Below are 15,804 nucleotides of genomic sequence, written 5' to 3'. Positions count from 1 at the left end.
GTTTTTGGTTACTACATGATTCCATATGTGTTATTTCATAGTGTTGATGTCTTCACTATTATTCTACAATGTAGAAAATAGTAAAAATAAAGAAAAACCCTTGAATGAGTAGGTGTGTCCAACCTTTTGACTGGTACTGTATATACAGTGACTTCGGAAAGTAATCAGACCCCTTGACTTTTTCTACATTTTGTTACGTTAGACTTTAAAAATATATATATATAAATATATATATATATATATATATATATATATCTCAGCAATCTACACACAATACCCCATAATGACAAATCAAAATGTATTAAAAAATAAAAAACAGATATTATTATTTCCATAAGTATTCAGCCCATTTTTTTCGAGCTCAGGTGCATCCTGTTTCCATTGATCATCCTTGTTCCTACAACTTCATTGGAGTCCACCTGTGGTAAATTCAATTGATTGGACATGATTTGGAAAGGCACACAGTTGACAGTGCATGTCAGGGCAAAAACCAAGACATGAAGTCGAAGGTATTGTCCTTAGAACTCCGAGATAGGAATGTGTCGAAGGCACAGATCTGGGGAAGGGTATTAAAAAATTCTGCAGCATTGAAGGTCCCCAAGAACACAGTGGCCTCCATCATTCTTAAATGGAAGATGTTTGAAACCATCAAGACTCTTCTTAGAGCTGGCCGCCTGGTCAAACTGAGCAATTGAGGAAGAAGGGTCTAGGTCAGGGAGGTGACCAAGAACCTGATGGTCACTCTGACAGAGTTCTAGAGTTCCTCTGTGGAGATGGGAGAATCTTCCAGAAGGACAACCATCTCTGCAGCACTCCACCAATCAGGCCTTTATGGAAGAGTGGCCAGACGGAAGCCACTGCTCAGTAAAAAGCAAATGACAGCCCGCTTGGAGTTTTCCAAAAGGCACCTGAAGACTCCCAGACCATGAGAAACAAGATTCTCTGGTCTGATGAAATCAAGATTGAACTCTTTGGCCTGAATGCCAAGCAACACGAAACCTAGCACCATCCCTACGGTGAAGCATGGTGGTGGTAGCATCCTATTCCAGAGTGCTCAGGACCTCAGACTGGGGCGAAGGTTCATCTTCCAAAAGGACAAAGACCCAAAGCACACAGCCAAGACATCGCAGGAGTGGCTTCGGGACAAGTCTCTGAATGTCTTTGAGTGGCCCAGTCAGAGACTGGACTTGAACACGATTGAACATCTCTGGAGAGACCTGAAAATACCTGTATAGCAACGCTCCCCATCCAACCTGACAGAGCTTGAAAGAATCTGCAGAGAATAATATATTTTTGTATCTACACACATTAGCTTTTTTGTGGAATGTATACACATTTTGATCGGATGTGGTTGGAATGGTGTGTAATGTTACAACCACCAATTTACAGACACAAGCAACATACTAATATTTTGGCACAGTGTTGCGGGGTTTGTGGTGAAATACACTATATATACAAAAGTATGTGGACACCACTTCAAATTAGTGGATTTGGCTATTTCAGCTACACCTGTAGAATCGAGCACACAGCCATGCAATCTCTATAGACAAATATTGACAGCTCAGTGACTTTCAACGTGGCACCTTTATAGGATGCCACCTTTCCAACAAGTCAGTTAGTGAAATTTCTGCCCTGCTAGATCTGCCTGGTCAACTGAAAGTGATGTTATTGTCAAGTGGAAATTTCTAGGATCAACAATGGCTCAGCTGTGAAGTGGTAAGCCACATACTCTCACAGAACGGAAATGCTGAAGCACGTAGCGTGTAAAAATTGTCTGTCCTCGGTTTCAACACTCACTACCCAGTTCCAACCTGCCTCTGGAAGTCACATTAGCACAACAACTGTTCATCAGGGGCTTCATGAAATGGGTTTCCATGGTCAAGCAGCCGCACACAAGCCTAAAGATCATCATGCCTGATGCCAAGCGTCGGCTGGAGTGGTGTAAATCTCGCTGCCATTGCACTCTTGAGCAGTGGAAACGCGTTCTCTGGGGTGATGAATCACGCTTCACCATCTGGTAATCCGACCTTCAAATCTGGGTTAGGCGGATGCCAGGAGAAATCTACCTTCCCTAATGCATAGTGTCGACTGTAAAGTTTGGTGGAGGAGGAAAAATGGTCTGGGGCTGTTTTTCATGATTCGGGCTCGGCCCCTTAGTTCCAGTGAAGGGAAATCTTAACGCTACATCATACAATAACATTCTAGACAATTCTGTGCTTCCAACTTTGTGGCAACAGTTTGGGGAAGGCCCTTTCCTGTTTTAGCATGACAGTTCCCTGTGCACACAGTGAGGTCCATACAGAAATGGTTTGTCAAGATCGGTGTGGAAGAACTTGACTTGCCTGCACAGAGCCCTGACCTCAACCCCATCGAACACTTTTGGGATAAATTGGAACGTCGACTGCGAGCCAGGTCTAATCACCCAACATCCGTGTCCGACCCTACTAATGCTCTTGTGGCTGAATGGAAGTCTCCACTGCAATGTTTTAACATATCGTGGAATGGAGGCTGTATTATCAGCAAAGGGGAGGGACCAACTCCATATTGATAACCATGATTTTGGAATGAGATGTTCGACGAGCAGGTGTCCACATACTTCTGGTCATGTAGTTTATGCCCGAAAACAGATATGGCCACTCATCAACTCAGATTGTATTTGCCACCGAATACAACAGACCTTACCATGAAATGCTTTCTTACAAGCCCTTAACCAACAATGCAGTTTAAAGAAAAATAAGAGTTAAGAAAAATGTTTACTAAAGTTAAAAAAAAGAAGAGCAACAATAAAATAACAATAACAAGGCAATATACAGGGGGCACCGGTACCGAGTTAATGTGCGGAGGTACAGGTTAGTCGAGGCAATTAAGGTAATATGTAGGTAGGGGTAAAGTGATAGGCCAAATCTCCACTGAAGTTGCTTACCAAGAAGACAGTGAGAGGCAGAGTTACAGTTTTGACTTAAATCTACTTGAAAATCTATGGCAAGACCTGCAAATGGTTGTCTAGCAATGATCAATAACTAATTTGACAGATCTTGAATAACTTTGAAAAGAATAATGGGCAAATGTTGCTCAATCCAAGTGTGGAAAGCTCTTAGAGACTTACCAAGATAGGTGCTTCTACAAAGTATTGACTCAATGGTGTGAATATTTATGTAAATTAGATGTTTCTGTATTTCATTTTCGATAAATGTGCAAATATTTCTAAAAACATGTTTTCACTTACTCATTATGGTGTACACTTGCATGTGCCACCGCTTGCAATCTCCCCACCTGTTGCGCGGTGCGTGCCTCCAAGGAGGGACCCGTTGCCATGGATACACTAGCGTTCGATCGGACGAGGAAGTGTACCAATACCAAAACAGCTCTACACACGTTTCGTGAACTGTGCCATGTCAAGCTTATAACCACATATATCTCAATTGTTCAGCAACCTGTGTATTGTTATGTTGTAGCTCGACGCAGAACGTTGTTACAAAGGTGAGTTGTAAATTAATAGTTTAATCTCCTGCCTGTTATAACAGCTAACGTTCGCTAGCTAAGTTAGCTAAACTAACGTTAGTTAGCTGACCTTAATAACGTCCTTAGCCAACGCCGGGCTATCTTAAAATATGATGCTAGTAAGGTTTAAAACCTCTGAGACTAGGCCTAAGCATACTTTACACGAAGTGAATTGTTAATTACTAAAACATATTTTGTTTGGATGTAGGTCTAGTGTCTTGTAACCATAACCACCCCACCCCTCCTCTCTCTATTACAACCGTTGTAGACCGAGGATATTTTAGGATATTCGGTGAATATTAGATTTTCTCTCATCAATAACTATTGAACAAAGCATGCCATGGCTATAAAGATGGTATATTCTGAATCGTCTGGATGGAGAAATATCCACACCTTTTATTATTATTTTTGTAATAATACGATTTTGGGATTTCAATCTTCAATAGCTCTTATACAAAGTGTGCCATGGCTATTAAATTGATATGTTCAGAATCAGGGAAGGATGGACAAAATCAAAAGCTTTATTTAGGTAGATTTATTTATCTTCTTTTTTTTTGTTTGTAGCTTTCAATCTTCAATAGTTCTTACACAAAGGGAGAGATTATTATGTGCCGTGTGTATTTCTTTTTTTTTTTTTGTGCAAAAAATTCTAAAAACCTGTTTTCGCTTTGTCATTATGGGGTATTGTGTGTAAATTGATGAGGAAAACAGTTAATTTAATAAATTTCAGAATAAGGCTGTAACATAACAAAATGTTGAAAAACGGAAGGGGTCTGAATACTTTCCGAATGCACTGTATACTTTTCTTAGTCATGGCACGCTTTGTGTAAGAGCTATTGAACATTAAAAAAAATACAAATGCAATTTCTAGAGAGAAAAAAGCAAGGGAGCTTTGTCCGTCCTCCCCTCATTCAGAATATATCATAGTCATGGCACGCTTTGTGTAAGAGCTATTGAAGATTGAAAGCTACAAATAATAATATAAAAATACATTTCAACCAAAACAAAGCTGTGGTGTTTTCTCCATCTTCCCCTTATTCAGAATCGACCATCTTCATAGTCATAGCATGCTTGATTCAATAGCTATTGACGAGAGAAAACCGGAGATCCAATATTAAACACATTTTTACCTTGATCTGTTCTAGCTCCTGTTTGTGTTTCATGGAAATTAGCACGTAACTGTAACTGTACACATTAGCATTTCAAATACAGGTCTAGGTCAACTGTACGTTCCTATGTAACTACCATGTAAATGCATGTCATTAAGAATGCATTACATCATTTAAATGGACCCCAAATTAACGGTGTTAGTTAGCTAGCTACCCTTTTCTTTGTTTTGTCAGCCAAATTAAGTGTTAACATTTATTTTCAACACCAAGGGACTGGAATTTCTGGGTTGAACATTTCTGTACAACATGGAAGAAGATGATGGACTAAAGGATAACCTTCGTCTACAGTTCCAGGCTCTGCAGGAGCAACAAGAGAAGCGTCTCCAGAGAAGACTAGAGAAACAGAAGAAGGAGCAGAAGGCCACTGAGATCCAGGACAATCTGGACCTGTCCCAGCTAGACATTCATCGCGCGGATGATTGTAGTAAAAAGTGAGCTCTATGAAATATTATTAGGTTATATTATTAAAGTTAGACAAAGTTTCTTCCCCCAATACAGCCTAACATTATGCTTACTCTAGGCATTGTAGCATTATGAATTAATTATATGTACCTATCTCATTATTACCCAAATGGATTAGTGTTTGGAGCAATTGTTTTGGACTAAGGCTTTCATTAGCTTTGAAATAGCAATTGTAGCACAATGCAAGTTGTGGGTCTTTTAGGGGAGAACTTTCATAAACCTAAATATGACTGTTGTTATTGTCGTTTGTAATTGGAGGGAATTTATCATCCTCCATATTAAAATGTTGACTTTAATGGGTTTTTAATCCCCACAGGCTGTTACAGAATGAAAATGAACATTTGCAGGACCAGGTGAGGGAGTTGAGGGATGAAAATGGCCGACTATTCAAACTAGTGAGCGAGAAAGACTTTGAGATTAAACATCTGAAGAAGAAGAGGGAGGAAGACAGGCTGGCTTTAGCAGGTATTGTACAGTATATGAAACAAATTGAATGAACAATTTATCTTTTGGGTTGATAAGCATTGGATTTGGCTACTTTCAGAGTAAAATTATGATATATATGTTTTTGTCTTTGTTTTATTCTCACTTTCAGAGCTCCATTTGACTTTGGGAATGTTGTCTAAAGTGGCATATGTCCTTTTTTGTGTGATTTTATGACTATCTTGTCCAAGGTACATCTGGCTTGGCAGGTGATGCGGCAGCTACCAAGATTGTTGAGCTTTCTAAGAGGAATCGAGAGTTTGCTTCTGAAATGGAACGAGAAAAAGTTAAAGCAAAACAAACTAGCAACAGAGTGAAAGAGCTTGAGAAAGAGGTAAATGGGATGTTTAAAGAACTTATCATTTAACATTGCTATAACGAAGAGTCAACAACTGTAACAAACCCGAATTCCATCTCATGTCCAGTCTGTCAATTGACAATGACATTTGGATGCAAAATCCCAATTTTATACATAAATGCCCGAGACTTTCCACTTCTTGACCCAATCGGCCATTTGTCAGCAGTATTGCTTTATAGACTGATGATGTAAGCTCTTGACTGGATGGGTAAGTAATTAAAATCATTGCAATTTTGTTAAATCCTCTAGCTCCAGAGTGCTTTGTTGCTTAGTCCTCCTGGGAAGAAGATGGATGTAAAGCCACAAGACATGAGGTCATCCCAGGACTTCCAGGAGGTAATTAGTCTTAATGACTAATCATCATTTTTAAGCCGTGAACAAATATGAGCCAATACTCAAGAGAACACTGCCACATAGAAATGCTTATGTTGTTGTAGTTGTGATTGCATTTTAGCAAAAACCTTTTGTACATGTTTATTCTAAGCAAACCCGGCTAATTGTATTTGTGTCAATATTGTGACTTTTCAATGACAGCTATGACTGTGTTCCTCTCACCAACAGAACAGTCCAGTGGTAAAATCTCTACAGGAAAAACTATCTGCTGCACAATTCAAGATGACAGAATATCGAAACCAGATTCAAGCTGTCAAGCAGGAATTGAAAATAGCTCAGAAGGTGTGTATACAGCCGTTTGTTAAAAGTTCAAACATTTCAAAGCTTATGGCATACTATTCCAGGCATGCTTTTGTTCCTACTGTAGGTGTTATCCAGTGAGATAGGAGAGGAAGTCAGCATCCAGCAGCTACTGACCAGCCCAGGGAACTGGAGAGGTCGCTCCCAGCAGATACTGGCTCTCCAGATTAGGGTGAGCTGACTGCCTGCTGTCATTGGAAGAACTTTCGAGGCACAGAATATTGATCACACAATAACCTCTTAAAATACATACAAGGTGATTTGTAGACTGCAATGTATCCATTTTAATGTTTCTCTGTTGTTTATTTGTCCCCAGGTTCGGGACCTGGAGCAGCAGCTGAGCCAATCAGCTCAGAGGAAGCAGCCGTCATTCGTCAGCGTTGAAGAGGATCTACTGTGGGGCGGGGCCTTGCAGAAGACACCCCCCCAGGACAGGAACCTCAGCTACATCCGCAATATGGAGAGGGAGAAGAGAGAAACTCTGGAGGTAGGAAGAGCCAGACTTGATTGACAATTGATTGACAGTTCAATCAAACCTGCATTGTGGTATTCACACAGTAGCTCTTTTGAGATTTTGAGGTTTAATTGAACTCCAGCCTTAGTTCTGCTTCTCTCCTCCTGGCATGTGTGGTTAGAGGATGACGGGGGACTATGATTCCCTCATGAAGGACCACAAGGATGTGAAGAAGAAGCTGGAGGGCTCCAAGGCCAGAAACAAAAACCTGAGCACTGAGGTGAAATCACTGAAGGCCCAGATCTCCACCCTGCTGGACAAAGGAAAGCATGATGATGAGCTGGTGGATGCCTTACTGGTATGTTAGCAGACCTGGGTTCAAATATTTTTCTTTGAACTGCTTTGAGTGTTTGATTGAGCCTGTCTCAAGTGCCAGATGGGCATGGTTTGCACTTTTGTGACTTTTCCATTCTAAAGATAAGTTTCAAATACTAGTATGAACCCATGTACGTTATATTGGTATATCATATTAGAACTTTGAGTGCATCATGGGAAGAATTTCAACCTGAGTTAAGCGCTAAATGGAACATAATTGCCTTTTTATGCACTTTTGCTCTACGCATATTCTGACCTTGAACTTAAACATGAGAATAGTATGCAATTCACCCGCTATTTGTTCGGTGTGGAGATCAAATAAATGAAGGTGTGGCGGAGGTGTGTCTACTGATACGCTGTATTCTGACCTTGACTTAATTCCCTCATAAGTCCACCACCTTTACGTGCGATGAAACAATGAATAATGTTGCGCAACCTGTCGGTTCCAAGTGGAACAACATCTACTTTCTTTTTTTCTGATAGAAATAACACCATCCTCCATGCGTTGTAGTTTACAAATTGATAAAAGGTAGGTAAATGAGTAAGCCGTTTGGCTAAGGCGATTGTAAATATAAGCAATAATTTGGGATATGTAGCCTATTTGAATAATTATGGAACGCTCACCATGCGTAGCAGTTTAAAGCTGGACCCTGGCGCATGGTTCACAACTGTACCATTGTCATCACAGTTCTCTGATTAGTGAGGATTATTATGGTAGATTAAAAGGACTACTGTTCAACCCCTATTGTACATTTTTCTCACCTTCCAATATTTCATGGATTGAACAATTGAATATGGCAATTTCAGGGTGAATCAAACCACTGTTTTTTTTATTCACCAACATATTTTGTGAGTAAAGGCTCTGTCACGCCCTGACCTTAGTTATCTATGTTTTCAGTATTATTTTGGTTAGGTCAGGGTGTGACGAGGGTGGGTATGTGTATTTCCACTTGTCTAGGGTTTTTGAATATCTATGGGGTTTTAGTATGTCTAGGTAAATGTAGGTCTATGGTGGCCTGAATTGGTTCCCAATCAGAGGCAGCTGTTTATCTTTGATTGGGGATCCAATTTAGGTTGCCATTTTGGTTTTGTGGGTTATTGTCTATGTGTAGTTGCATGTCAGCACTCGTGTTATAGCTTCACGTTCATTTGTTATTTTGTTAGTTTGTTTAGTGTTCTTCGTTTAATAAGAAGAAAGTATTCACATCACGCTGCGCCTTGGTCTCATCAATATGACGAATGTGACAGGCTCTCCAACCCTGTTCTTTTTTTTTTATTATTCATAAGTACAGTGCCTTGCGAAAGTATTCGGCCCCCTTGAACTTTGCGACCTTTTGCCACATTTCAGGCTTCAAACTTAAAGATATAAAACTGTATTTTTTTGTGAAGAATCAACAACAAGTGGGACACAATCATGAAGTGGAACGACATTTATTGGATATTTCAAACTTTTTTAACAAATCAAAAATTGAAAAATTGGCCGTGCAAAATTATTCAGCCCCCTTAAGTTAATACTTTGTAGCGCCACCTTTTGCTGCGATTACAGCTGTAAGTCGCTTGGGGTATGTCTCTATCAGTTTTGCACATCGAGAGATTGAAATTTCTTCCCATTCCTCCTTGCAAAACAGCTCGAGCTCAGTGAGGTTGGATGGAGAGCATTTGTGAACAGCAGTTTTCAGTTCTTTCCACAGATTCTCGATTGGATTCAGGTCTGGACTTTGACTTGGCCATTCTAACACCTGGATATGTTTATTTTTGAACCATTCCATTGTAGATTTTGCTTTATGTTTTGGATCATTGTCTTGTTGGAAGACAAATCTCTGTCCCAGTCTCAGGTCTTTTGCAGACTCCATCAGGTTTTCTTCCAGAATGGTCCTGTATTTGGCTCCATCCATCTTCCCATCAATTTTAACCATCTTCCCTGTCCCTGCTGAAGAAAAGCAGGCCCAAACCATGATGCTGCCACCACCATGTTTGACAGTGGGGATGGTGTGTTCAGGGTGAGTTCAGGGTGATGAGCTGTGTTGCTTTTACGCCAAACATAACATTTTGCATTGTTGCCAAAAAAATCAATTTTGGTTTCATCTGACCAGAGCACCTTCTTCCACATGTTTGGTGTGTCTCCCAGGTGGCTTGTGGCAAACTTTAAACAACACTTTTTATGGATATCTTTAAGAAATGGCTTTCTTCTTGCCACTCTTCCATAAAGGCCAGATTTGTGCAATATACGACTGATTGTTGTCCTATGGACAGAGTCCCCCACCTCAGCTGTAGATCTCTGCAGTTCATCCAGAGTGATCATGGGCCTCTTGGCTGCATCTCTGATCAGTCTTCTCCTTGTATGAGCTGAAAGTTTAGAGGGACGGCCAGGTCTTGGTAGATTTGCAGTGGTCTGATACTCCTTCCATTTCAATATTATCGCTTGCACAGTGCTCCTTGGGATGTTTAAAGCTTGGGAAATCTTTTTGTATCCAAATCCGGCTTTAAACTTCTTCACAACATTATCTCGGACCTGCCTGGTGTGTTCCTTGTTCTTCATGATGCTCTCTGCGCTTTTAACGGACCTCTGAGACTATCACAGTGCAGGTGCATTTATATGGAGACTTGATTACACACAGGTGGATTGTATTTATCATCATTAGTCATTTAGGTCAACATTGGATCATTCAGAGATCCTCACTGAACTTCTGGAGAGAGTTTGCTGCACTGAAAGTAAAGGGGCTGAATAATTTTGCACGCCCCAATTTTTGAGTTTTTAATTTGTTAAAAAAAGTTTGAAATATCCAATAAATGTCGTTCCACTTCATGATTGTGTCCCACTTGTTGTTGATTCTTCACAAAAAAATAGTTTTATATCTTTATGTTTGAAGCCTGAAATGTGGCAAAAGGTCGCAAAGTTCAAGGGGGCCGAATACTTTCGCAAGGCACTGTACTTTCCTAACCCTAAATAATATACATCATAATTTTGGTATTGTATTTTTACATCTAAAAAGGCGATATGTATTTTCATGGTTTTCTTTCATTGATCACTTATATTCTGAACCGTTCTCTCTTTATCTACTTCCCCAGAGTCAGGTGAACTCGTGGATATGGTTTTTATGTCTCTGTGTGCATTTTTATGTCTCTGTGTGCAGTTGGAAGGGAGTTGCTAACTAGCGTTAGCACAATGACTAGAAGTCTATGGTATCTGACACTGGGGAAGTAGATATATTTGCCAGAATCCCAAAGGAGCCCATATTTTCAAGTTCTCATAACATTGTCTCAGATGGATTACATCTTCACTCATCGGATTGATCTATAATTGAACGAGTCCCTGCATACAAATACCTAGGTATTTGGATTGACAATGATTTATTGTTTGAAAAACAAACCTTGTTAGATATACTTTTTTTTTACAGAAACAGACCTCGTCTCTCACTAGTCAGCAGGAAGCAGTCAACCTTTCTACCTGTTCTTGATTATGGTGATTCTATTTATCAAAGTGCAGTTGCTTTTTTCATAGCACCCTTCGTTTTATCACAGGAGCGTTTTAATACTCTTTACTGTATTCTTTACTAAAAGTTTGGCTGGATCTCTTTGAAGTCCCGTAGATCACATCATTACTCTCTTTTTGTTTACAAAGCCCTTCTCCACAAGCTTCTCCACCTAACTAAGCCCTAAGCCCTTCTCCACCGAACTTCACTATTAAGATTTAAAATGACAAGTTATCGCTTACAGGGTTGGTTAAGTCTGGAGACTCCTTTTGTGTCTGCAGAGTTCGGTAAGTCAGCCTTTAGGTTTCTTTATTCCACATGTTTGGAATGAACTCCAAAATACATTTCAAATAGATGCGTTAGTGTCCTAGGGCAGTTCAGAGGACATAGGATTTTTATAATGAAGAATGTGTTTGTTTTAGTTGACTGTGTTTTATGTATATTGCGTAGATTTATGTTTGTCTGTGCAATATGTGTTGTGCTGTTTTATATTGTATTTTATTTTTGATGTATTTTATGAAATATACAGGGCTCCCTTGTAAAAGAGACACTGGTCTCAATGGGCACTCTCTGATGATTAAAAATAGGTAAATAAATAATGCTGTAGACCTACTGCATTTGCCAACATCAAATACATATACACATCACAGAATAATCAGTTTGATGCATCAGTTACTAACTTAGTTAGTAATATGCTGATGCTTCACTTCACTTATCAACACATACAGTAGTACACAAGTTTCTAGAGTGAAGTGTCCCTTGACATGTCCTCCCCTAATCCTGTCCCCCTAATCCTGTCTCCCTCTCCACCTGTCCCCTGCCCCCTCTCCCGCCCCTGTCCCCCTGTCTGTCCTGTCGTGAGCACCGTAGAAGCAGCAGAGCCAGCTGCAGGAGGTGCTGGGAAGGCTGAGCCAGCAGGACGCGCAGACCAAGGAGAGCCAGCAGAACCTGGGGCAGCAGCTGAGCAGCGAGGCCCAGAGACACACATCCCTCATCCAGCAGCTCAAACACATGGTCTTCGAGAGGGAGGCCAAAGTGAAAGAGCTGGAGGACGAGATACAGCAACTGTCCTTAAAGGTAAACTGACTGTGATTCTGCAAGGAGATAAAGACTTCTAGTGATTGATGTCAGTGCAAAACTCTCAGTTACTGAGAGTTTTGGCTTCAGCGTTTTGGGCTAGTTCCATTTATTTCCAGTCGCTTCCAATATAGAAAAATGTAGCAATGATGCTTTATGGTAGCATTTTTTCAAATGCAACTGACCTATGGAATTCAGGACTGGAATTTAAACAGAATGGGTTTTGTAAATGTGTTGCAGAGAGAGGAAGGCGGTCAATCAGGCCCCAAGACGACCACTGGCAGCTTCTGGCCTTTGACAGCAGGGGGAGACAGCAGTAAGAGGATTAGCTCAGCCCGGTATGTGTGCAAGTGGGAGTCATAAATATAAGATAATCTTGTGTCATAAATGTCAAATATTATAGTACATTCAGGGATATGACTCATCTACCTTGCTTACAAATTATTCAATTATCAGTTGATAGTGTCATTGATTGTGCAATGACTATATTGATGTATTATTTATCTAAATGCATGTTTTTTTTCTCTTGCATAGTTCAGTATCTAAACTTGGACATAAACTAGTGGAGTCAGCAGCTGGGGTCAGTTTAGAGGTCAGGTAAGTCTTAGCCTCCGTAACATCTGGTACAAATCATCCAATGTTTTTAACTGTTATTCGATGTACAATAAAACCTGTTTGTGGTGGACTACACCTACTGATACAATTTACCACTACTATCTCAGAGATGCAGGAGCTCCTTCGGGTTGTCAGAACTGTTCAGAGGAGGTCAGGTACCTGAAGGCAGAGTGTACAGAGTTTCGGACCCTTTGTGAGGCTGCCTGTGTGGAGAGAGATAGGCTCCTAGAGCTTGTCAAGCTCCAGCAATCCAGGTATTACGTACAGCAACTACCAATGGATTTAATTTCCATTATTACTGCTTTCTCTCAACCTCTCTGTTAACCTTTGTGTTTTTACATCTTTCCGGCATGGAAATGTAAGCCTCCTTACTTTGTAATGACCAGATTACAGTATCTGATGGGAATTTTCATGATGATCATGCAGTTTTTAAACATAATACCGCAATCATGACTACCTCGGTTGGCAGAAATAAAAGTACAGGCTTTGTTACTGGCTACACCTTTCAGATATATAAAAAGAACACAGCATTTTAAAATGGGCAGGTTTTTGTCTTGATTGGGATATAGTAGTAAGAGACTGGGCTGGTGTGTTTGATATGACAGGGAGGAGGAAGGGAAGCAGAGGTGCCTAGGGGCAGAGCAAAAATTCCAAGGAGAACGCAGAAGGGCCGTAGCCCTAGAGCAGCAGCTAGAAAAAGCAAAGCTGGATCTGGGCAAAGGATTGACTCCCAGAAAAACTAGCAACAAGGGCACTGGAGGTAAGTCTCAGGGTAGGCACACTGATCTATAACATTAACAGTGACAAGACTGAGAATGGGATTTATATTGATCCATAACTGCTATTTCCGTCTTATTTTTATTGTTATTTTCTTTTCTACCATCCCAGGAGCCTCGTCTAGTGGGAGACAGAGGGAATCATCATCCCCTCGAAGCCCTCCTGACCTTTCCAGGGAGGCCCAAGTCATTGAACTAAGTTCCCAGTGAGTCTGACTTAGTGTTTGTTTTTTTTGTCTTCTGTTCTGTCTCTCCTCGAACTCCTGGGGGGGTGACCCTGTGTCTGTCACAGATTGACAGTGTGTATTTCCAGACTGTTCAATTATAATAAGATTGAACGTCTTCAGTGAGATTACACCCAAGAATAGAGAATATAACAAACTAGAAACTCACAAGAATACTGAGTATGACATACTAGACATACTGTACATGTACTGTATCAGCCCAATTGGGAGTCAGACACATTGTACATGTATACATTGGAGTTTTACTTTCTATGAAGAATAAGAACAGCTCAAAAAACACAGAGGGTATTCATACATTACAAACTCCTTCTTGACTGAAGCACACAACCATGTTGACGTGTTGTTGTGTGTTTCTCTCCCTCTGTCCCCAAGGCTGGCGGTGCTGCAGGGGGAGAACGAGGCTCTGAGGGCTGAGCTGAGGAGCACTCTCCAGGCCAAGGCTGAGGACCTGCAGCTCTGCAGTGACATGATGAACCAAGTCAAGCACGTCTTTCTGCAGGCGCTGCGACAACACAAGCAGGACAGAGACACAAACCAGGAGAATTAGTTAGCTAGCTGTATTAAAGGCCCTGGCTGCTTAACCTGCTGGACTTTAACCACGTCCCCAAAAAACCTTAAGTTCCTCTTGTCCAGTCATATCAACTCTGAGGAAGGACAGGAATGGAGCAGGCCTGTCTGCTTCAGCAATACAATGTAATTACTGGTTCCTGGTTTCCTGACTGCTTCCTGCTAACTCTGTTGACCACTAAAAGACGACAACCTGCTTTGATTGCCCCCATGTAGTGAATATGAGTAAGCCAATCAAAGCCAACTTGGCACCTGCGGACCAAAAGGTTTATCAACTTTGACATGAAGATGTTACACAGTGGTTCCTATTGTTGATTGCATGACTGGTCAGTGCGTATAGGTTGTGTCTGCATTATTTGATGTGTATGCGTGGACTTGTCCATAGGTGTTTTTCTTTTCTAAATGTCACTGTCATGTCAAAATAGTGTCGTCGTCTTAGCACCTGTGTTTGTAAGATATAGTATAGAGGGCCGCAGTGTGTTTGTAAGATATACTACAGAGGGCCCCAGTGTGTTTATAAGATATAGTACAGAGGGCCCCAGTGTGTTTGTAAGATATGGTACAGAGGGCCGTGTGTTTATAAGATATAGATGTGTTTGTAAGATAGTACAGAGGGCCCCAGTGTGTTTGTAAGATATGGTACAGAGGGCTGCAGTGTGTTTATAAGATATAGTACAGAGGGCCCCAGTGTGTTTGTAAGATATAGTACAGAGGGCTCCAGTGTGTTTGTAAGATATGGTACAGAGGGCCGCAGTGTGTTTATAAGATATAGTACAGAGGGCCCCAGTGTGTTTGTAAGATATAGTACAGAGGGCCCCAGTGTGTTTGTAAGATATAGTACAGAGGGCTCCAGTGTGTTTGTAAGATATGGTACAGAGGGCCCAGTGTGTTTATAAGATATAGTACAGAGGGCTCCAGTGTGTTTGTAAGATATAGTACAGAGGGCTCCAGTGTGTTTGTAAGATATAGTACAGAGGGCCCCAGTGTGTTTGTAAGATATAGTACAGAGGGCCCCAGTGTGTTTGTAAGATATGGTACAGAGGGCTGCAGTGTGTTTATAAGATATAGTACAGAGGGCCCCAGTGTGTTTGTAAGATATAGTACAGAGGGCTCCAGTGTGTTTGTAAGATATGGTAGAGGGCCGCAGTGTGTTTATAAGATATAGTACAGAGGGCCGCAGTGTGTTTGTAAGATATAGTACAGAGGGCCCCAGTGTGTTTGTAAGATATGGTACAGAGGGCTGCAGTGTGTTTATAAGATATAGTACAGAGGGCTCCAGTGTGTTTGTAAGATATAGTACAGAGGGCTCCAGTGTGTTTGTAAGATATAGTATAGAGGGCCCCAGTGTGTTTGTAAGATATAGTACAGAGGGCCCCAGTGTGTTTGTAAGATATAGTACAGAGGGCTCCAGTGTGTTTGTAAGATATAGTCAAGAGGGCTCCAGTGTGTTTGTAAGATATGGTACAGTGGGCCGCAGTGTGTTTGCAACACACATCACAGTTAAGATGCTAATGTTTAGTTAGGGCTCTATTCAATCCATATCGCTGAAGATCTGT

At 40.9% G+C, this 15,804-nt stretch overlaps 1 protein-coding gene across 1 annotated transcript; it reads left to right on the top strand.

Annotated features, from left to right (window-relative positions):
• The first annotated feature begins 3,320 nt into the window (after window positions 1-3,320).
• On the top strand, window positions 3,321-14,826 carry ccdc13 (coiled-coil domain containing 13). Its single transcript, XM_024391334.2, has 16 exons — window positions 3,321-3,480; window positions 4,881-5,101; window positions 5,449-5,597; window positions 5,807-5,949; window positions 6,223-6,309; window positions 6,535-6,648; window positions 6,734-6,838; window positions 6,983-7,153; window positions 7,302-7,478; window positions 11,839-12,045; window positions 12,286-12,383; window positions 12,580-12,642; window positions 12,768-12,914; window positions 13,266-13,420; window positions 13,549-13,642; window positions 14,054-14,826. The coding sequence occupies exons 2-16, from the start codon at window positions 4,917-4,919 to the stop codon at window positions 14,226-14,228; spliced, it is 2,070 nt and encodes a 689-aa protein (XP_024247102.1). The 5' UTR covers window positions 3,321-3,480; window positions 4,881-4,916; the 3' UTR covers window positions 14,229-14,826.
• Window positions 14,827-15,804: the final 978 nt, after the last annotated feature.

The sequence above is a fragment of the Oncorhynchus tshawytscha genome, linkage group LG28 (assembly GCF_018296145.1).
Source record: "Oncorhynchus tshawytscha isolate Ot180627B linkage group LG28, Otsh_v2.0, whole genome shotgun sequence".
In the NCBI taxonomy this organism is placed as follows: Eukaryota; Metazoa; Chordata; class Actinopteri; order Salmoniformes; family Salmonidae; genus Oncorhynchus; species Oncorhynchus tshawytscha.
The sequence above is the reverse complement of the archived record's forward strand: the minus strand, read 5'-3'. Positions and strand labels throughout refer to the sequence as shown.

Coding starts and splice junctions, on each gene's coding strand:
- ccdc13 (XM_024391334.2), top strand. CDS start 4,917: ATGGAAGAAGATGATGGACTAAAGGATAACCTTCGTCTACAGTTCCAG. Junction 6,310..6,534: donor CATCCCAGGACTTCCAGGAG/GTAATTAGTCTT, acceptor TCTCACCAACAG/AACAGTCCAGTGGTAAAATC. Junction 6,839..6,982: donor TACTGGCTCTCCAGATTAGG/GTGAGCTGACTG, acceptor ATTTGTCCCCAG/GTTCGGGACCTGGAGCAGCA.